The sequence below is a fragment of the Nicotiana tabacum genome, chromosome 9 (assembly GCF_000715075.1).
Source record: "Nicotiana tabacum cultivar K326 chromosome 9, ASM71507v2, whole genome shotgun sequence".
Classification (NCBI taxonomy): Eukaryota; Viridiplantae; Streptophyta; class Magnoliopsida; order Solanales; family Solanaceae; genus Nicotiana; species Nicotiana tabacum.
Window position 1 is genome coordinate 116,349,294 of NC_134088.1, and position 23,419 is coordinate 116,372,712.

Sequence of the window (23,419 nt, forward strand, 5' to 3'; positions counted from 1 at the left end):
AAAATAGTGGTGATTAGTTTGCAACAGAGAGCATGTTCTTTCAATTTCCCACTCATTTGTGTTTCTTCTGAGAAAAAGATCCCACCCTCAACAAAAGGAAAATCAGATGCTGCAAATGTGTTGAAATTGAACTTTCAGAGGTGTATGCCTTATCCAAACCTCGTCTCAAAATCGGATTTTTCTACTATTACCAACTAGAAAACCAAAAATTGCTTCAAAATTACACTTGACTAGAAGTCCAACCACAGTTAATATACATTAAAGTTAGGGATTTCATAAGCCCCAACAAGAATAAACTTGAATATAAAAGCATATGTAAACAAATTCTTAACGTTTATTAATCTAAGACAGTAGACTACAAAGTGACACCAATGCCCAATATCTTTCATCTGTAGAATCAAAACTCATCAATCCCCAAGATGATGGGTGCCTCTTTATAACATTGAAAAAGAATAAAGAAAATGGGCGAAGTTCTCCATCTTTAGCGTGTAAAGGAGGCCTTTGACATGGCTCTCAACTGTAAAGAGATTCTAAGTCAAACCATAAATGCACTATTATCATTTCTCACTTTATAGATGATATGATTCCTTCAACATTCACAATCCAAAAGGTGCACATAGTCACCATTTCAAGCACAAGAGCACAACGGATATACAACAACAACAACAACAACAACAAGACAAAAAGGTGGAATCACACAAAAGCAGACCTTACCACCCTAAGGAGGTAGAAAGGCTCGAGAGGAAGAATAGAAACAAGCCAAGCACAAAGGATATGAAATTGTAAAATCGAAACAAGAGGTTTCATTGATTGATAATAGAGGAACACCTAACAAGATCTAACAAGTTCCAACTAGTTTCCTTTTTAATATCCCTGAAAGACATTAACACAATCTAACACCAGAATTACATACAATGAAGATCCAAATAAAGATAGAAAAGCAAGAGGCTTATAACAGCCACTAAATCTAAGCCTTCTTAGGAGATTTGGTTGCTTTGGAAGGAGATTTATGTTCTTTGCCAGCCTTTTCACCTCCAGTTTTCTTTGGCAACAAAATTGGGTTAATGTTGGGAAGAACACCACCATGTGCAATTGTCACACCAGCAAGCAACTTCCCTAGCTCTTCATCATTCCTCACAGCTAAAAGCACATGCCTTGGAATAATCCTGTTCTTCTTGTTGTCACGTGCTGCATTTCCGGCCAATTCCAACACCTATAACCCCAAAAAGAAAAATCAGAGAAAAGAACTATACAACAGCAATGTAAATTCAACCCTATATCAACATTTCAAAATATTCTACGATAATCTAACTACATTAAAACCCTAGATCCTAATTGAACTCTAAATTAGCAAATGTGAGGTGGTAAAAAGTGAGGAGTAATAGAAGGATTAAGGAAATTTACTTCAGCAGCCAAATATTCGAGAACAGCAGCTAAGTAAACGGGAGCACCAGTACCAACACGTTGAGCGTACCGGCCTTTTTTCAAGTATCGACCGATTCTACCGACCGGGAACTGAAGACCGGCTCTAACAGACCGGGTAACCGGCTTCTTCTTTGGACCGCCGACTCTTCTTCCGGCTGCACCTTTCTTCGCTTTTCCGCTAGTATCCATTTGCAGATATTAGAATTTTAGACCAAAATGATGAAAGATTTGAAGGAAATCTTGATTGTCGGAGCGAGAGATGTGGAATGGGTCTGAATTGCACATGGTTTTTATAGAGATGTTTGGTTGTCTTTTGGTTTTTCGGATGGTTGTTTGTGGCCGTCAGATTGACATTTGATCTACGGTAGATATTACAGGTGTCTCGATCCGTGTCATTTTGAATGGACCAATAGGAAGCGGAGTGTGAATTTGAATTATTTTGAGACGTGAGTCATTTACAGGTAAAAGGCCTTCTCCCGCTTGAAAACAAAATGAGTAAGTAGTAATTCACTTAGATCTATCAACGAGTCCGGATAAATATTTTTATCTAAAATACGGAACAACTCTAGAAATATTTACTGAACTTTGAATATTTATAGTTCAAAATTTAGTAATTGTTCCTGGAGTTTGAAACTTCAAATGACCCGAAGTAGTAGCTCTCAATTGTTGAAGTATAATGTGAATTCAAAAATCATGAATCATTCTTAGATTTTCCTTTATTTTACTTAAAGATTCAAAAATCAGTAATTTTTTCTGGATTTTATATTTAAAGACTAACAATTACAGAAGTATAATGTAAACTCAAAAACCATGAATCGTTCATTTATATTGCACTAGTAAAGGTTCACAAACCAGTAATTTTTTCTCGAAATTATATTTAAAGGTAAAATTTACTAAAGTATTATGTGAATTGTAGATTGTATTATTTAAAGAAGTTTATTGTAGATTGTAGACTGCAGAACAAAACTTTAGCATGTTTCAGTTTGAAATTTTAGCAAATGAACTAAATAACTTCAGCATGTATTAGCAAAAATTCATTAGAAAATTACATTATGTGGGACAAAAATATAAGCATGTTTAGTTTGAAATTTTAGCAAATGAACTAAAAAACTTCAGCATACTATAGACTGCATGACAAAACTTCACCATGTGTTGGTATAAAGTTCTATCAAATGAACTAAATAACTTCAGCATGCATTAGCATGAAATTTTAGTTTCAACGTGAAACAACTTCATGCTACATTAGCATAAAGTTTTAGCTTGTATTTGATTAAAATTTCAGACTTCAACATGAAACAACTTTATTCTATATCTTTCATGCATTAAATTTGAAATTTTGAAAATTTATTGAAGACCTATAAGTGAAAACTTCATGCTATATACGTCAAACAATTTCATATAAGTGTGATTTGTAAATGAGCATAACTGAAAATATCTATATGCGTTAATCGAATTCAGATTTTATTTTTTAAGTTCAAAACTTAAAATGCATGACGAATTACAAAAATAATTATAGAAACATATATCACGTAGTTCAATCAGTTTCACAAACTAATGTGAATTATGAAGATGAATTGCAATACTTACAATGTATTTTGTAATTTTGAATTCAGAATATGAATATGGTTCAAGTTTATGATTTTCTGATAAAGTTGTTGAGAGGAGAGGTGTGATGACCCAAAATGTCATCTTTAAATTTAATGACTAATTCTGTGATCTAAGCACTATTTATCATTACTCGACTTGCGTGCATAGTCCATAAAAAAAAATTCGGAAAGTTGGTATGTGAAAATGGATTTAAATATGAATTAGAGCTTTAAAACACAACTGAGTTGACTTTGGTCAATATTTTGAGCAAACGGACTCGGATCAGTATTTTGACAGTTTCGGTAGGTCCGTATCGTAAATTGGGACTTGGGCGTATGTCCGGAATCAAATTCCGAGGTCCCTAGCCCGAGATTGGGTACAGACTTGGTTCAGATGCCTTGGAAAAGGTTAAGTTGATTCAGGATCGACTTCGTACAGCCCAATCTAGACAGAAGAGTTATGCGAATCGGAAGGTTTGCGATGTTTGCATTCATAGTTGGTGAACAGGTATTACTCCTGGTTTCGCCTATGAAGGGTGTGATAAGATTCGGGGAGAAGGGCAAGTTGAGCCCTAAGTATACTGGGCCTTTTGAGATTCTTGAAAGGGTTGGAGATGTGGTTTACAGACTTGCACTACTACCTAGTCTCTCTGCGGTTCATCCGGTATTTTATGTTTCTATGCTTCGAAAATATCACGGCGATCTGTCTCATGTGTTAGACTTCAGTTCGGTTCAGGTGGACAAAAATCTATCTTATGTTGAGGAACCAATAGCTATTTTAGATAGGCAGGTTCGAAAGCTGAGGTCAAAGAACATTGCTTCCGTGAAGGTTCAGTGGAGGGGTCATCCGATTGAGGAGACGACTTGGGAGGCCGAGCATGATATGCGCAGCTGTTATCCACACTTATTCACCAGCTTAGGTACTTTTTCTAACTCCGTTAGAGGACGAACGTTTGTTTTAGAGGTGGAGAATATGACGACCCAAAATGTCATCTTTAAATTTAATAATTAATTATGTGATCTAAGATCTATTTATCATTACTCGACTTGCGTGCACAGTCCGTAAAAAAAAATTCAGAAAGTTTTTATGTGAAAATGGATGTAAATATGAATTAGAGCTTTAAAACACAACTAAGTTGATTTTGGTCAATATTTTGAGCAAACGGACTCGGATCAGTATTTTGACAGTTCCGATAGGTCTGTATCGTGAATTGAAACTTGGGCGTATGCCCGAAATCAAATTCCGAGGTCCCTAGCCCGAGATATGGAATTTTGATGAAATATTTAAAGTTTAAGTTCAAATAGTGACCGGATGTCGAATTATGTGCAAATGACCCCAGAATAGAATTTTGATGATTCCAACAGCTCCGTATGGTGATTTTGAACTTAGGAGCGTGATCGAAATTTTATTTGAAAGTCTGTAGTGGAATTAGGCTTGAAATGCCGAAAGTTAAATTTTTGGGAAGTTTGACCGATGGGTTGACTTTTTGATATCGGGGTCGAAATCTGATTTTGAAAATTTTTATACCTCTGTTATGTTATTTATAACTTGCGTACAAAATTTGAAAAATCGTGAAGGCTCCCGCGGTGATATAAGAAAATGAGATATTATGAAATTATTTATAATTTGGGACTACGAGGCGGTACCTCGGTAGTGCCCTTGTTGATATTGATTTATGGCCATAGTTGCCTTTGATTATTATTGTGATTTTCATAAAGTTGAAGGAAATTCTGTTTTGATTTCCACGAGATATTATTTGCAATTATTTGGTGTCATTAAATGTGACATACTATTTGATTCATTTTCGATGTCATTTTATTTTACTACATTGATAAATATTTTACCATGACATTATTATATTCCAGTAGGGCCTCACCTGACCTCGTCACTACTCTACCGAGGTTAGGCTTGGCACTTACTGGGTACCGCTGTGGTGTACTCATACTATGCTTCTGCATATCTTTTTGTGCAGATCCAGGTACATCTTACCAGTCTAGACGTCAATGAGTTACCTGCGCACGGAGACTTCGAGGTATATCTGCCAGCGTCCGCAGATTCTAGAGTCCCCTTCTATTATTTATTGTTTCTTCCTTATTTGTCTTTAGATCTTGATACATAGAAATATTGAGAATAAATTTTAGAAGCTTGTGACTTATTTCTACCGGTTTTGGGAGTTGTAATCATTTGAATTGTAGTTTATTTATTTTCAGGTATTTATGATTATTCTGCATTGATAGGCTCACCTAGTCCCATCACGACCTCCTACAGAGGGAATTTGGGATCGTGACAAGAGGGGATCATCGACCAGGGTTGAAGGATATCTTTTGAGGAGGGACGGAGTGGATGGAGGAGATCTATTTTTATGAATGAGGTTGCAAATCACGCGATGCAGATTTTATATCTTTTGCCAAGGGTATAATTGTCATATTATTGAGGATTTTTTGTCAGTTGGCTACCAAATCAATAATTTTTAAAAATAAGGTATTAAAAGGTGGCACAAATATAGGGTACGACTGCAAATCTCCCTGTCATCCCCCCCCCCAAATAAGTGATAAATATAACACCTTAGATAATTTTTACATTGGAAAGATAGAGAAACGTGAAGTGTTGTATAAAGTAATGCGCAAGTTCACATGGTAAATATTTTTTGGCTCAATGTAGGTGTGTGTGTGTGTGTGTGTGTGTGTGTGTGTGTGTATATATATATATATATATATATATATATATATATATATATATATATATATATATATATATATATATATAGAGAGAGAGAGAGAGACTATTGAAAACTCACATCTTAACCTTTAGATCTGTCACTGTTAGCCCAACGAACAAATTCATGAGATCTGTTAGGCTAAAGCAGATAATACGTACCATGGGCTTGAGATGTGACAAATGCGGTATCAAAGCTAGACTCATGGAGTACGATGTAGGGCAAGTGATCCACGTCCAATCCGCACTCAATAGTGAGTGAAAACGGTCGTTGGAAGAATAGTACCCAACAAGAATCGACGTCAATTTTCACAGGAAGTTTAATATGGGTGTTAAGGGTATACACTTGACGAAAGTAAATGGAACAACTAGATTGCACTTCCAAACAAAGGTTTTTGATTTCTAATTCTAATTTTGCTCTAACAATATTAAGCTAAGAGAAGAAACTAGAAAGTGAATGATTATTTTTGTTGTTTTTCTAAATAGTTAAAAAGCCTAGGGATGTGATGTTAACCTAGGTGTTCGCCTAATGGGTTAAATACGTTGATACTTATTTTATTGATCGGAGGTGTATCATATCTATCATCTTTGAGTTACCCACTCAATACATCTCGGCCACGGAGTGATTTTGCTCAATTTGGCTTTCTCAAGCCCAAATGGGTATCAAGCTAAATAGTTGATATGAGCTCAAGTCGGGTTCTCACTACCTCTAGTTCAAACCCTTTAATTAGGCTAATAAAACTCTTAATTAGCCCAATTTCTTGTTAGCCAAGGTTTCCTATATTAGGTCTCTTTTTTTCATGCAAAGACTAAGTCAAAAAGGCATGAATCAATGTTTGAAACCATTAATTCTAAAATTAAAACATAAACTAGTCTAAATAATCAACACTCAATCATAAACAAGCATTAAATTAAATACTCATAAGGTTTAAACACTAGGGCTGGGTCATAACCCTAGTAAAAATCTAGCTAATCATGGTGAGAAATGGAGAAAACAAAGAGGAAATACTAATTAAACTCAAAATCTAAGATTAAAATGATAAAATATGATATTTAAATCCTAAAATAGCAAAATACAATTATTACAACAGCTCAAACTTTGAAACGACCTAAAAATATGATTATCGTCTATTTATAGTGGTCCAAAATTCGCTGACAAAAGGGCCCCTCGGGAGGTTTTGTGGCCGCACAATTCCATATGCGGTCCGCAAATTGCTTCATCTTGTAAAGACTTGGATTCTGCAGCCGCACAATTTGGCTTGCGGTTGCAATGCATCTTCTGCGCCCGCTCAATTCTTGTGCGGTCCGCACTTCAGGCAAGGCTTCAAGTCTTGGTAATTTGCACACTCTCTGAACTTTGAATTCTTTATCAATGCAAACCTTGTCCTGCGGCCGCACATTGGCTTAAACTTTGCTGGGCATCTTCACTTATTCTGCGGCCGCATAAATACCTCTGCGGACCGCGCTTCTGAAGTTCTGTGCCTCTTCTTGCCTTGTGAGTCAAAATATTCTTTTTTGAGTCAGACTTATTCATGAGAGCCCAAAATTCCAACATTCCTGTAATTTGCACGCTTTCATTGATTTTGGGAACATAAATCAATACTTTCAGATTAAAACAAAAGCAAAGAGGAGCTACTAAGTGGTCAAAATCCACACTTATCAGCAAGCACCGACAAGGATGTTGAGTTCTTAACGAGAGGTGTACATGATGCCCATGATAGGCGATCATGTACGATAACTCAATGAGATGGATTAGCAAGCTTCTAGATAAATATACTTCAACTATGGGATGCATATGATGTACCAGGCAAATCTCACGTCGAAAAAATAAAGAAAATAAAATAATATATATAAATATGCGACAAATAGAATATTGCTTTTTCTATCTATTTTGCTTTGTGCATAGCCCAACTAACTTGAACTCACTCCATCATGCACCGTTCTCTACCTATTTTTTACATCATGTGCATAAACAAACCAGAGTTGTACAAACCTTTTTTGAAAAAATAAAAATTCAATATAGACAAGTAATTTTGGAATTTTTACTCACATTAGGTGCCTATAATATACATATTAACTTATCATATGTACTTGATAAATAAAGTTGAATATATAATTTTTTTTGGTCTTAATACCCAATTTAACACTCGTACATGTATAGTTTTCCAATGTTGGTCCCCAAAATGTAGAAATTTTTATTTCGGTATATTGATTTGTACAAAACAAGTGTTTCAAATATCTCAGTTAATTATAGACTAAGCTTATGTGGCATTGACAAAATATGCGCGATTCTTGCGTATAAGAGAGTGAATGTAGAACAATAATTGATAAAAAAAGTAAGAGAGAATAAGAAGTCAACAAACTCGAACTTCAAAAATAATGGAGGAGGAAAAATCGAGAACGAAAAATAAAAAGCTTCTTTTATATAAGTGATGACGACGCGACATATATTTATTGAGTATGGATTTGATGTGTTGTCCACATTAGGGTTGTTTCGACCTAAGCCCATGACACATATTATCCGTTTTGAGCCTAAGCCCACATAAATTAGTCTTTTGGGGCTACGCTACCTAAAGCCTCAAAAGCGCGCGTACCATGTGTACTTATGTCATGCCTTGTAAATCTCTTCACTTTTCTCTCTTATCCGACGTGGGATTTGCCAAAGATTCTAGGTTGATAAGATTCTGAAAAAGGAGTGTACATGTCACTATAGGCGAATTCCACATCGGAATGGGAGATGAAAGCGAAGAGCTTTGTAAGGCATGACATAATTTCACATGGTACACGCGCCTTTAGGGCTCGATCCGTACATGTCTAGGCCCAAAGTGATCCATATGTGCCATGGGCTTGGGTCGTAACAAAATGGTATTAGAGCCGAATCTCCCTCAGTGCACTGGCGGGACAAACCTCAGTGAGTATGCTGAGTCCGAGGAAGGGGGGGTTGAATGTGATGTCTGGTCTGATGGGGGGAGGGGGGAGGGGGGTCAAGCAGGACTGATAGGCTTCCAGGCTGGCAAGCTTCTGAAGAAATGGTGCATATGTCACCTTAGGCGAATCTCACATCGGAATGAGAGAGGAAAGTAAAGAATTTTATAAGGCATGACACAAGTTCACATGGTATACGCGTTATTGAGGCTCGAGGTGACGTAGCTCAAAAAGATGAATCAGTACGAGCCTAGGCCAAAAGTAAACAATACGTGTCATATGCTTGGGTCGTGACGAATGAGAAATACACGTAGTCAAGTTTAGGTGTCTATTTGGAAACTTGTAAAATTAGAAAACCGATGTTGGACAATCAAGCAAGTATGGGTACCAAATTGAGTACTAAGCGAAAGTTATGATAACAAAAGGGAGGGGAGTCCAGAATCAAAATGTGGTTCTTTTGGACTCAAAGAACCAAAATGTGTGGCAAAACAGTTTAGTGACAATTTTATATATAACGCCCCTTTAAATGCCGCTATACCTTAACGGTCGTTTGCCCAGTTAAGTATAGCGCCCTTTTAAAAGACGCTATATATATAACACCTTTCCTTACCGCGCTATACATATTATGTGATGTCCTGGGCTTAACTGATGTAACAATAATTCAACTGAGTATAGACCTAAAAAAATTATATCCCCATATTGGTTTTTGCCTTATTTAAAGAGGTTAAGGATTTTCTAAAAATCCATTCACAAATATTCTCAAGTCTTCTGAAATATTTCTTCGTTAAGTTATTTTGAATTTTGTCATAATGTCTGAAGAGTGGAGAATAAGGGTTTCATTGTATTTGGGGTGAGGGGGTGAGGTTGTGGTGGCGAATAACTCAGTAACCTATAGTTTATATCCACAATGTTATGTTAAGTTGCCCCTTACAATGGGGTACTATGCATTGGTATCGTTGTTATGTAAAAAAATGAGTGTAAGCAAACGTTCGGTGAACCTTAAAGTAACCGGAAGATATCCGTATTCTGTCACTCCGCGAGAGGTTGCTTGTTATGCTGAGTTTAACATCGAGGACGATGAAACTCTGAGATATTTTTGAGGACTCCGGATGAATACCGAGAATTTCTTGTGATAAAAATATTGAAAATGTACGTCAATGTTGAAGACGTTCGCAATAATAAGGTTGCGCAAAGCAGGGATATTCCTCAGTCATCGGGTGGTTATTTTGGAGCAGTTTTAGCCGAACAGGTTCCGACTGAAAGAGTTTGGCCTGATCTAAACTTATCTCTACGGGCGAATAAGGAGCGAGGAAATAATTTCTCTCCTGGTTTATATAATTCACAAGACGAGTGGTAAACTTCAATTTTTCTTTGTGTTACGATGTTTATTTTTGCTGTATTGAATTTGTATTAACACTCATATATTCCACAGGGGGTACCGGCTAGATATGAATTTTACAAGTTATGAACCAACGCCCACTTGGAATATGCCTAGTTCTGGTATGTTGGATCATGATGGTCCATCCGGGAGTCATCACCAACAGGATAATGTCCATCATGGGATGTTAACACATTACGATTTGTAAGTGAAGTGATATAATTATATGTAAAGTATTTATCAATTTGAGTAACTCATTATTTTGTTGGTTGTGTAGTGAAAACGAGCATCATGAAAGTCATGTCCTTACTCAATTGCCCGAAGACGACATATTTAATCGGGATCTGGTAGATGCACAGAGTAAGGAAGAGAATAGTGATTATGACAACAATACCGATGAGTCTGGAGATGACACACCTTTCCATGATGAGGGTGATGATGATGAGGAAGAGAATGCTGGACATGATTTGACGAGGGAGCATGCTCCACCTCCCGTTAGATCAATAGTGTACGAGTCCCACGTGCCGTTTCATTCAAGGGAGATTCCCTACCTTGATTATTTTCTAAGTATGCCGGATGTGAATGCCTTCACAAGGGATATTGACGAAATTCGGACAGCAATGTGGGGTGAATCTAGAGCAACTATGCTGTAAAAGGGCATGCTTTTTCCCGATAACTAATGTACAACGTAAAAGAGTATCGTGAGATCACGGTACGCGAGTCATCTCTAGATGTATACAAGGTAGTCTGCCGTAGATGTTTTACGGGTTGTAATTGGATGATGCATGCGAGGAAGAAGAAAACAAATATGTGGGTTGTGGGTAAATACGTTGGCACCCATAATTGTGAAATTGACACATTCAGTGGGAATCATTTTAACTTGAATGTTGACTTAATTTCTCTTGTCTTGATTCCACACATTGAAGCGTCCATAAGGTACACGATCAAACGTGCACCATTACCAAAAGAAAGGCATTTCTCGGGCGCAAACGTGCGTTTGAAATTGTTTATGATAACTGGGATAAGTCCTTTGCATCCCTACCCAGGTGCATGGCTGCATTGCAATACCTTAACCCCGAGACTGTTGTTGAATGAAAGCTTGAGCGGAGTCCGAAAATACTAGAACATATATTCAAATATGTGTTATAGGCATTTAAACCAGCAATTGATGATTTTCTGCATTTGTCGGACGATAATATTCATAGACGACACTCATGTCTATGGAAAATATGATATTAAATTGTTGATTGTCGTTGCAGTAGATGCAAATAGAAGTATATTTTTCTTAGCTTTTGCTATTTGTGCCAATGAAAGCCAATAGACGTGGACACTATTTTTGAACCGCATGAAATAGCACGTTATCAAACAACGTTCAGGTATTTGTCTAATATCTGATCGGCATGGTGGTATTTTAAGTTGTGTACAGAATTTGCGTGCATGGAAGGAACCGTATACCTACCACCGTTACTGTGTGAGGCACCTGAAGGCCAATTTCCATAAGGCATATCCCAACAAGGATTTGCATGGTTTAATGTGGATGGCTGCAACAGATCACCACGAGTGTAAATTCAGGAGGCGCATGGAATCTATCAGGCAGGAAGACGAAGGAGCCTATCGTTGGTTGATGCGACATGAGCTTGACAAGTGGACTTTGCATGCGGATGGTGGCAAAAGATAGGGAATTCTGACTACAAATATGTCAGAGTCTTTCAACGGGTTATTGAAATCTACACGTGGATTGCCTGTCACTGCCATGGTGCGGATGTCATTCAAGCAGATGGCAGAGATGTTTGTTGAAAGGGCTAGAGGTGCATCGCCATTTATGGAAAATGGTGTTGAATTTATGCAAATACCAATGAAAGGATTTGAGAAATACAGGCGGCGAGCACATTGGCATTCATATTTATAGTATTGCAACGAGCGAAATATTTCTGAAGTTCGCACCGCTATCCATCAAAACCGGAGAAATAATACACATACCGTAAATGAAGTCAGAAGGTTATGCTCTCGTGGAAAATGGTCCATCTATCACATACCGTGCTCACATGCCATCAAGTGCTTTCAACATACAGGTTTAGGGGCAACCAACTACGTTGATAAAGAATATAGTATTGCTGCATACTTAAATACCTATAGTGGGCAGTTGTAGCCAGTAGGTGCTGAGCATTATTATTTTATATGTTTGTTTGTTACTCACCTATTTTTGACTATAATAAAATTAAATAATTATTTTTCATAATTATATAATATTTAATTATTAAATATTCACATATGGGTTCCAGGCTCGATATTTGAGGCCCAGTAGCACTGAGGTATCCTGAATTCTTGTGTTCATAATGAGAAATTTTTCCCAGTTTATCACTCAATAGGTCTGTTATTTTAATTGTTAGTTTATTATTTATATGTTAGTTTAATATTGTATATGTTTGTTTTATTATTTTATATGTTAGTTTTATTATTATATATTTTTATTTATGACTCACTTATTTTTGACTATAATAAAATTAAATAATTAATTTTCATAAATATACATGATTTAATTATTAAAAATATTCATATAACAATACTTAGTCCGGGAAATATTATTGTTTTATCATGTTATTTTCTTATGATCGTTGACTGGAATTAGACAGAGTTTGTGTTTGAACTATCAGCTTTTTTGACGTATTTTTGGGTATAAGAGATACTTAAATGATTAATTTCAATAACCATAAGGATACTACACTAAATGGCACTACATTATGCCACAAGATACCACTAGAGAGAACTAAAGTAACAATTTATATATTTTACTAGTCTTTAAGCAAATAAATAATCTAAACTGGATAAAAATAACAAATAAATCTAATCACAAAACATTCACGAAAATACACATACAACAGTAAAAAGTAACTAATTAATATTTTTTTAACAACTAATAATAATTTCTCTATTTTTACTAATTTTTTTAGCACACTAATATCATAGTCCGGATAAAAACAACAAATTAGTTAAATCGCAAAACAATCACAAAACAACATAGAACACATTAAAAACAACTAATATGCATTTTTTATACGAGTTTTAACAAAAACTAAGTCTGAATACCTCGATTTAAGGTTTTTAAAAAATTAAAGATTTGGAGCCGAAACAAGCAAACCACTCCGAGATAACGCCCTAGTTAGGACGTGGGATCGAAAATCTACACTTTTTGTGTAATTGGTGGGCTCCACTCGAGCTTTTTTGGATTAAAAGTGGAAGGGGGACCGATGTTTGTATTCTTTAATGGGGGAGGGGAACGATACTAGTTTGGTGGGGAAAGGGATCGGACGCCCTTTTATGTAGGTATAACGCCTTTTTATTAATGCGTTGTACTATAACGTCTTAATAAAGAGTGTTATACCTTCCCGCTCATTTCAGGAAATATAACGCCCTTTTAAAGGGCGCTATAATTTAACGGTCGTTCACTATATTTTTTTTCCACACATTTTAATTCTTTGCGTAAAAGAACTATATTTTGGTTGGGGACTCAAATGTTAGGCATTAGATTCTTGCTACGTGGCAATATGTAAGTGGCGCACCAACCTCCTTTTGAAGTATGAGTGTCATCATTATATGCAAAAGCGGAGGGGTGCGGTGGGACATGAGGGGGGCGGGTGGGTGGTAGTCACCGAATACAGAGGGGCTGATTTCTGAATTCCCAAACATTTTGCTTTGTTATCTTTGGAACAAGTCTTTTCTAGTCTCCACTTTCTCTCTCTGCATATACACATTTTCGCTCTCTCTATATATAGCAGCACAAAAATATCTGCACAGTTATAGATTTTCTATCTTCAGATCCTTTCAAATTTCTCCGATCATCTCCAGTAGCCATGGTAACTCATCCTTACATTTCGGCCACACAATTGTTTTTTTTGTTGAACTTTTGCTTTTGTGTTTTCAGCTGTTTTACTTTATGAACTGTGTTTTAAGTTTTTGATTTTGATCTGTTATCTCTTTGCTTTGGAGAAACCCTAGGTTCTGCTTTTTAGTTAATGGATCTGATTTTGCTGTTATTTTGACCTTGATCTATCGGTTACGTCTGAATTGAATCTCTTTACTAGTTCGATCCATGATTTTTCTATGTAGAGGAATTGTTTTCAAAAGAAAAATCTTAAAATGTAGAGTTTTTGGATGCTGACGTGTTTCGGTTTAAGGTTTTATCTATTTAGGAATACATTTGATGTTGTTCAGTTACCTGCATTTACTTTGCGTCCTCAAAATTCTAGTTATTTTTGCATCTCGTTAATCAGTTATATTTAACACGGAATTTGGATCATTACTAAACTAGTTTGATCCAACGGCGTAGCCAAGTGCGTTGAAGGGGGTTCCATTTGAATCCCCTTGATAGCTAAGTGTTTTCACTCATTGTGCAAGTTTTATTTTTTTGTATCCCCTAGTTGGAATTTTTGGCTCCTTCACTTGTTCGATCCATGATTTTTGTTTTTTAGGAGTTGCTTTTTACAAGTTAATTGGAGGTGGATGGTATTCATTTCAATTACCTGAATTTACTATATGGTCCTTGAAATTCTAATCAGTTTGCTTCTCGTTAATTAGTTATGTAATAGCTGAATTTGGACTCTCTCGATCACAACAGCTGAATTGGACCTCTTACTAGTTGTCCATGTTTTTTCTGTGTTTATGAGTTGTTTTACAAGAGAATTTTAAAATTCAGGGTTGTTATGGATGTATATGTGATTTGCTTAAAGGTTCTATATATTTAGAGATAGTTTAGCTGTTGTTCGATCACCTGCATTTGCTTTATAGTCCTTGAACTTCTAGTGATTGTTGCATGTCCTTAATCAGTTAGGCATTACAGGAATTTGGATTAACTCTCGATCACAACTGAATTGAACATCTTTACTAGTCCATCTATGTTCTTTTGGTGTTTATGAGTTTAATGAGAAAATACTAAAACTCAGGGTAAGTTGGGTGTTGATGTCATGATGTGTTTGCTTCAAGGTTTTATTTATTCTTTACCGGAATTTACTTTAGGGTCTTGGATTATTATTATTATTATTATTTTTTTTTGCTGCATATCCTCAATTAGTTATGAGGTACATTGTGGTATTTGGATAATTTAAAGGCAGAAATAAGCTGATTGTAGCTGGAAAATTTTGGTCTTCGCAAGCATAGTGCATAACTGAGTGGGGATGTTCTGCTGGTGATGCTGCCACAGAGCTAAAAGTTGCTCATTATTATGTGAATGCAGTATCAAAATGATTTCTTTGTGGGACATGTATTCTTTTTTTCCATTTATGAAAACAAATATATATTCTTTTTAAGTGGATGCTTATCAGTTAAAGTTGAAATTTAGCCATGCATCGGTTTGTGATACAGTTTGCTAGTTTTTTTTATTGCATGATAACTTTCAGCTGTATTTGTTCTTTACAGTCATTCATAGTAGATCAGCAAATTTACTTTTGTTTCTGCATCTGGTGGAGATCTTATATTGAACTGATGGAATTAGTAAACAGCATTGTGTTGTAAAAATATGCTGCACTTCGGAGCTTGTGGGTCTCTCCTGTTTACCACATCACTCTTCTCCTAGACCGGATCTACACTAAATCTAGAAATGGCTTCTTTGACAAAGCGATGGATTCATTTTTGCAATTAGCTAAAGAAGGTGTGAGGTTAAATGTTGTATGTAAGTAGCATGGGTGAAAACCAGAGTCTATTATTTTCATGAACTAGAAGAGGTGGGGAACACGTGGACATGCATAGGTTATATGTTGTATGTTAAGTAGCATTGTGAATACAAAAGTTTATTTTCATGTGTAGAAGGTTGGTAAACATGTGGACATGCAGTAGGTTGTATGTTCTTTTTAAGTGGCTGTGGAAATTCTTTGTTCTTCTGGTTTTTGTATTACAATGTTTCTATTTATTCACCTTGGAATTCTGCACAGGCTAATGCGGCATCAGGCATGGCTGTGCATGACGATTGCAAGCTGAAGTTTCTGGAATTGAAAGCTAAGAGGACTTATCGTTTCATAGTATTCAAAATTGAGGAGAAGCAAAAGCAGGTCATCGTGGAAAAGCTTGGTGAACCTGCTGAGAGTTATGAGGACTTTGCTGCTAGTCTACCTGCAGATGAGTGTCGATATACAGTGTTTGATTTTGACTTTGTGACAGAGGAGGGTTGCCAGAAGAGCAAGATTTTCTTTATTGCGTGGTATTACCTTTGTTCTGACATATGCTCAGAAGTTGCTTATTCTATTGCATGTTTGTGAATGCATTCTCTAAATGTTCATATTTGTGCATGTTTATGATGCTTTGCGTAGGTCCCCTGATACTGCAAAGGTTAGAAGCAAAATGATCTATGCTAGTTCCAAAGATAGGTTTAAGAGGGAACTGGATGGGATTCAGGTTGAGCTGCAGGCAACTGATCCAACTGAGATGGGGCTGGATGTTTTCAAAAGCCGCACCACTTAAAGAAAATCCTCTAGTACAGCAACGGATGTGCTCAAGAGAAATGTTAATAGTCCGTCGGGACAAGTGTTATCAAGTTTAACATTGAAGTCGTCTTTAGAAAAATCATGTGGTTTTGTTCTTATTTTGGTGTTTGTCGTGTGAAACTTGTGCTTTGGTTTGGAGCTGGTAACAATTAACAATCCTTGTGTTGTTCTTTGGTTTGTATGTTTCTGTTGATAGCTGACCTGATTGCAACTTCTGTATCTTTGATATATGGAGATGCTGACTGGCAGCAACTGTGATCATTTATAGTCGTTCATCTTCACATTTTTCTCGTTGTCTTGTTGATTTTGGTGCTAGCGCCTTGAAGCACCTTTTCCTAGGTCCTTGGCGTTTACTGGAAATATCTTAGATTGAGCTGACAGATATTATTTGTCCTTGTTTTTGTGATTACAATGGATAAACTTTTATGTTCTTTTAGTTTTAGCCTTTTAGGTCCTTCCTCTCAATGTTTTATGAAATTACCTTGAGAGCTGTTGATACCAAGAATGTTGGTTTTGACGTTAATACGGATGTCATGGAACAAACATAAAATTAAGGAGCTTCATCAATTGACCCGTTGCTCGGCAGCCACGATCTATTTTGGGATCTGAACTTAATTTTAGTCATAACTCGAAGCAAACTGACTTAAAGGCAATGCAAGACTGATTCACCTAATATACTACCTAGAATACATGTCATATTTTCATTTAGGGTTATTACTTGTTATGTGTTTGATATCAACATACTTGATACAGAATTGCCTCTTGTATGTTCGAAGAGGGGCATAACAGCTTCTATACAATCCGGCATAGTTCGCTGCCGCGAAGTTGCAAACAAAAAGCTGAGAATGCTAACAGCCTTGACGCTTTCCTGCTGCTTGGTAAAGAGAGCTGCAGAGCAAAAGAGGACTAGTAGTTTAATATTAAATGAGGAAGATGTTCCATCACATTGTCAACTGAGTTTAAGTTGACCTGAATAGAGTCAACTTCCCATGTATTGCCATCTGTAAATCCTTTCTACTGTCAACTTGGATTCCTCTATGCAACTGGTTGTGCATGCATAAGGTACACAAAGAAATCCTTTCTGCCACAACTTGGATGTGTCGAGTCAGGCAGTCAGCTTGCCGTGTATTGCCATCATTGAGGCAGTATGTCTCCTTGAGAATATAGCTTTCCCATACAGTGCCTTGCGTTACAGCAATTTCATTAGGAAAGAAGCAATAGAACCTAATGCGAAAAGAGCAGAATGACAGATAAATATACCAAAGACCACATGCATTCTGGACATTTGTTGTAGTCAGTCTCGACAGGACAGCAGATGGGGCGTACAACTGACATCATAAATAGACAGCTCTGGAGCACTCTCTGGCAAAACGGCAAAATGATAATTGGTTAAGTACTACGACAAATGACGCAGGTAAAACGAAGAACATCAACACCAAAGAAATGAGCTTAATGTTCTTTAGTCTTGTAAAATGTGTTGGAATGAAATACATTCCATTATAGTCTACCTAAATTGCAAGCAATAAAGGTAGAACTAATGTGTGATCTATGGTAGCAATGCTACATAGAGCTTTTTAAAAAAAAAAAATTGAAATGCTACTTGGAGGTTCCATAGAATGAAAAAAGCAGAATGTGAAATACTGCTCCATTAATACTCTATGTAAACCACCTAACAATTTCCAGGTTAAAATTCTTAGCTTATAGTTCTCATTGATTAGCTCAAATCTAATGCTTTTATCAGACAATCTGATTAACAGAAGTGCTTATCAAAGAACTGGAGCAAAACCAGTGTCAACAATATGAAAAGAACAGGAAAAAAAAAGGGGACACAAAAAAGAACAGAATATTAATTCAATTGAGATGCAGATATGAATAAAAAGGGCAGGCATCCCACGTTCACACAGGGTCCGGGGAAGGGTCACACCCCAAGGGGAGTGATATAGACCGCCTACCCTAATGCATTAGTGGCTGCTTCCATGGCTCGAAGCCTCGAACCCGTGAATGGACTACAGCACTGCACAAGAAAAGAATGAATGCATGCAAGGAAAGCAAAACTAACAAAGGCTGTTGATTCTTACCAAAGTGAGAAACCTCATAGACAAGAAACAGTTGCTGTAGGAGTCCTATGACATACACCTCTTCTGACATATGACAGTTGTACCATCTTTGGTGCATGGGTCTGCCAATAACAGATAACAACATAAGAAAGTAGGTAGATAAAGGAAGCACGATAAATGCTTAAGGTAGATAAACTCATGATAAGGGGGGAAAAAACTAAAATCGCGTAAGTCCAATCACATCTCACACAAGCTGGTTCTATATCCTTCTGTATATCTATGTATATACACTCAGATTATCTCAAGACATGTGATTATTCTCTTTAATTAGCACAGAACGTGGAGACCCTAGAATGTGTGTGTTCTACCTGGACATGTTTGAACGGTTACCAGATTCAACCAAATATTACAGCAGTCCAAGTTAAATTTTAAGAAAGAAATGAGCAGCCAGCGCTTGCATTTCGCAATCAGAGGCAGAATTCCAATTGGAAAGAAGTAAAAGCTTCAGTGATACTGTGAACTGGTCTACTAACAGTTTTAAGGAACAAATGTAGCTTCTACACCTATAAGTTACCAGAACGTGTGAACTTCCAAATCAACAGCATATTAAAATTGGGTATGTGAATAAAGTTCTGCCAATGCCCAATATAAAATTTGAAGTACAATATCGGGTACTAACAGTGAAAAAAGTCGTGCGAATTATGGTTGTTCCACAAAATACAAACACTCAGAATCATACTTGCATTGCCTATCGTGAAACCATTTACGAACCAGTTCAATAGCATTTAACTAAAATGTAAAGGTCAATCATGCCAATTAATTTTGTAACATATCTCCAAGCAACTCAGAGACCCTCTGATATGTTACAAACACTTGGATAAATAAGATAAAAGGGGAAAAAAGAGCCCAGTTATGAAGATCAGTTGGAAATGAATTAAAAACCTAATTTGAGTAGAAAACAAGGTTGTGTTATAACTGACAAGCAACACGAAGTAGGGCCATTACAAACTCATACATGATACAAGCAGCACAAGTGTGGGTGTTCATCATCTAAACCTTGACGAATTGTTAGATTTCCGCTCAAAAACATCCTATGTTACTCTGTATGATTTAATATACAGGAAAAAGATAAGAAAAAGTAAGTGTCAAACTACCTCCCTCGAAGTTCTCAAGATGCCCAACTCTTAGTTCATGGTCCTCAGATAAAAAGGTGGGGCCTTGAACCATTCATGGACGAGACATTTTAGTGTAAAAATTATGGTTGACATGATCACTTTGATAGTCAATAGTGAATCGTAGTAACTGATTCTAGCAGATGTCGGGAACTCATTTTTCAGGTTCCGGGGACTAAAGAAGCATATGTGGCATGAGACACCTTCAGACCACTTCTTATCATTTCATCACGCAATTCAAAAGCTTTTGACATTTCTCCAGTGATGCAGCAACCATAAATCAAAAGGTTATAAGCCACCGTATCAGGCTTCAGACCATTAGTCAACATAGATTCCCATAGGCCTGTTGCTCCTGACAGATCACCCCTCCTACAAAATTCATAAATGATCATTGAGTAACTTATGCAATCTGGGGAAATACCATTATTTTTCATTTCAAGCAAAAGATCGATTGCTTCTTGAATTTGGTCCAATCTGCATAAACCCCGTATAATAATGTTGTATGTCACAGTGTTTGCAAGATACGCTTTAAGCATTGCATCATGAAGCTGTTTAGCTTCTACCATGTACCCTTCACCTGCGAGATAATCGAGGAAACAACTATATGTGAATTGGTTAGGTATCAATCCCTGAGCTAACATTTCTTTGTAGAAACTCTCTGCTTTATCAACTAATCCAGCCTTGCACAAGTTATTTATCATCACAGTGTACGTCACGATATTTGGGATGCAACCTTCACTGACCATTATATCCCAACATCTAAAAGCCTTTTTAAAATCTCTAAATTTGCCATACGCATCGAGCATGCTAGTGTACATTACTTCGTCTGGCTTCAGTCCTCGGTCATGCATCTCCTTCAAAATCTTTACTAAATATTTCATATCATGATGCTTTAGAGTTCCATAAATAAGTACACCATAGCACACGAGGTCCATGTTAATTCCCTTTTCCGCCATCTCATCTGTAGTGTTTAATGCATCCTTTAGTCTTCCTTCCTTGCAATAACCATGCAAAAGAGCAGAGAAACACATCTCATTCAGATAATGACTTTGTTTTTGAAGGTCATCAACAAACTCTTTTGCTTCAGATACTCGACCTTTTGCACAAAGTCCAGTTATCAGAGATCTGTATGTGTATGTGTCAGGAACAAGACCCTTCTCCACCATTTCATCAAGCAATTCAAAAGCCCTTGCGGTGTTCCCATATTTACAATGCCCTTCAATCAGCACATTATAAGTGACCTCATTAGGAGTTACATTCATTTTCACCATCTCATCAAATAACTTACTTGCTTCTGCCATCATGCTTGCACGACAAAAACCAGAGATAAGAGCAGTGAAAGTGAAAGTATTAGGTGAGATACCTTTACCTGTCATCTCGTGGTAAAGCCTAAAGGCCTTGAGCACTTCTCTTTCCTTGCAGTATCCATCTATCAATGACGTATAGGTCACAACAGTTGGGATCAATCCTTTATCAATCATCTCATTTAAGATAAATTCTGCAGCACTACACTTTCCAGCCTTGCAATGGCCATTGATGAGAGAATTGTAAGGGTATACAGTTAGTTCAACCTCATTATCAATCATCCTATTATAGAGAAGAAGTGCAGGATCCAATTTCCCTCGTTTGCAGAAAGAGTCAATCATGATGGAATAAGTTATACTATTCGGGCACAGGCCTTTATCCTCCATTCTACCAAAAAGCGACTCTGCTTCATCCAACTTCCCATCTTTACACAATGAATTAAGCAATGCATTATAAACAAATAAATTCGGCATAACTCCAACTTTTTCTACCATATCAACCAATCTATATGCAGCTACACAATCACCCCCTCTCCTCAATCCGTCAACAACACTCGACACTACAGCCTCACGTGGAACCAATCCCAGCCCCAACATCTCATCCACTAAGCTTCGACCATGCTGAAATTCGCTCACTTTACACAGTCCCAAAATCAAAGAACAATACGTGACGACATCAGCATTCAACCCTTTGCAGCCCAATGAATTCTTAATTTCAACAGCCTCCCAAACTCTTCCACCCTTAGAAAGCCCATGAATCAATACATTGTACAAAATGATACTTAATTTACTCCCATTACTCTCAACCCAATTCATCATTTCCTTAGCCTTTTCAAAATCTTTCAACTCACACAAACTCTTAAGCACAGCTGTATAAACATACTCATCAAGCTCAACACCTAAAGTCACTGCTTTATCAAACAAATGCAAAACCAAATCGAACCATCTAATTCTAATCAACCCATTTAACACAGTGCTTAAAGTTCTTACTTCCGGTACTAATGAATTCTCCATCATAAGCCTAACAATTAAAACAGAATCAGTTACTCTCTTATCCTGAACATAACATTGGGTCAACAAATCAAACCCCAAAGAGTGATAAAAATTGAATCTTTTATAAGTATCTAATAAATTATCAAAAACAAAACTTGGGTTTTGTTTTCTTTGCAAAAGGGTCTGTAAAAGTGAAGTGGCAGGCCAATAAAGATTGGACTGAACTAAGGAATGTATTAATATACAAAAAGATGCATTTGAATGGTGAAAGTTTTTGTGTAGGCCAAGAAAATTGAAGAAGCGTAAAGCCAACCTTGAATCATCAAGGGTAAAAAGGAGAATTTGCTCAACGTGATGGGGTTTTAGTTTTGTGGAAATGTTGCTGTTTAATGCTATTTTCCAGCTCCGTTTGCTCCGAACGATTTCGTTTAGAGTTGAAATGAAGTTTTGTTCGTTTTCTTGGTTGTTAGGTGATGTGGATATAGTTCGACGGAAAATGTGACCGGAGAATGGCCGGCTCCGGCGAAGGGAAGGCTTCATTTGGTGGTTTTGGTGAAAGGGTAGGATTCGTCAAGGAGGTGCCGCTATTTTGGGGGATCTAAGTTGATGGAGGCGCTTGAGCCTATTTTGATAATAATGTACATTTGAGGGGCAGAAGTGCTAACCTTAAAATTAGGAAAAATACATATGTTGCTCTTCAAATTTGTCCAAAAAAAAGTATTTACACACATTAATATTTTTTGTCACCACTATCTTCTTATCCTTGTCCAAAGTTAAATTAATAACATTATTAATGATGAAATTATAATACGGTAATTAAACAATAATAATAATAATAAAATAAAATAATAATTATATTTTTATTGATGGATATTTGGTTCATTAGACTAAAAGAGAGATACATGAGGTATAATATAACACGTGTGCTTTGTTTACACTATATAAATTGATATTAATTCTTATTTCAAATTTTAACCTTACCTTGAAATTCTTGACTTTGGAAGAAGGCCTTGGAAAAGGAAATCTTTATCATTTGATTGTTATGAAGAATACAAGAGAGTTAATAAATAAGCTAAGAAGGTTATTAATAAAATCCAAGGGAAGCTCTAGAACCAAAAGTTAGAGACAAGAAAATGTAAGAAAAAAACTATTTAAACTAGCATGAGTAAGAGAAAAGAGAGGTAAGGATTTAAATCGGTGAAATATATTAAAGACGTTTCTCAATAAGTATTGACAGGAGATCACGAGATAAAGGAGAGATGGAGAGGATACTTTGATCAACTGTTCAACTCGAACAATAGGTAGAATTAAGGTCTGCATATACTTTATGTAACGACCCGACCGGTCGTTTTGAGAATTAGAGCCCTGATCCCCTAATATCTGCTTTCTC

General features: G+C 36.5%; 3 protein-coding genes across 6 annotated transcripts; 1 reads left to right on the forward strand and 2 right to left on the reverse strand.

The window, feature by feature from the left end:
- Window positions 1-775: 775 nt before the first annotated feature.
- LOC107819600 (putative histone H2A.1) lies at window positions 776-1,694 on the reverse strand. Its single transcript, XM_016645723.2, has 2 exons — window positions 1,405-1,694; window positions 776-1,213 (listed from the first exon to the last, which is right to left on the reverse strand). The coding sequence occupies exons 1-2, from the start codon at window positions 1,612-1,614 to the stop codon at window positions 968-970; spliced, it is 456 nt and encodes a 151-aa protein (XP_016501209.1). The 5' UTR covers window positions 1,615-1,694; the 3' UTR covers window positions 776-967.
- Window positions 1,695-13,693: 11,999 nt separating this feature from the next.
- LOC107819599 (actin-depolymerizing factor 2) lies at window positions 13,694-16,784 on the forward strand. Its single transcript, XM_016645722.2, has 3 exons — window positions 13,694-13,884; window positions 15,955-16,220; window positions 16,330-16,784. Exons 1-3 carry the CDS (start codon window positions 13,882-13,884, stop codon window positions 16,478-16,480), a joined length of 420 nt encoding a protein of 139 aa, XP_016501208.1. The 5' UTR covers window positions 13,694-13,881; the 3' UTR covers window positions 16,481-16,784.
- A 423-nt stretch (window positions 16,785-17,207) lies between these two features.
- On the reverse strand, window positions 17,208-22,670 carry LOC107819597 (uncharacterized). 4 transcript variants are annotated; one of them, XM_016645721.2, is made up of 5 exons: window positions 22,343-22,670; window positions 19,715-22,057; window positions 18,582-18,682; window positions 17,764-17,865; window positions 17,208-17,686 (listed from the first exon to the last, which is right to left on the reverse strand). In XM_016645721.2, exons 1-2 carry the CDS (start codon window positions 22,567-22,569, stop codon window positions 19,894-19,896), a joined length of 2,391 nt encoding a protein of 796 aa, XP_016501207.1. In that variant the 5' UTR covers window positions 22,570-22,670; the 3' UTR covers window positions 17,208-17,686; window positions 17,764-17,865; window positions 18,582-18,682; window positions 19,715-19,893. The 4 variants fall into 4 exon arrangements, with proteins under 4 accessions (XP_016501207.1, XP_016501206.1, XP_016501205.1 ...); XM_016645720.2 differs by having other exon boundaries at window positions 19,715-20,948; window positions 21,102-22,670; XM_016645719.2 differs by having other exon boundaries at window positions 17,208-17,391; window positions 17,473-17,686; window positions 19,715-22,670.
- Between the last annotated feature and the right edge of the window lie 749 nt (window positions 22,671-23,419).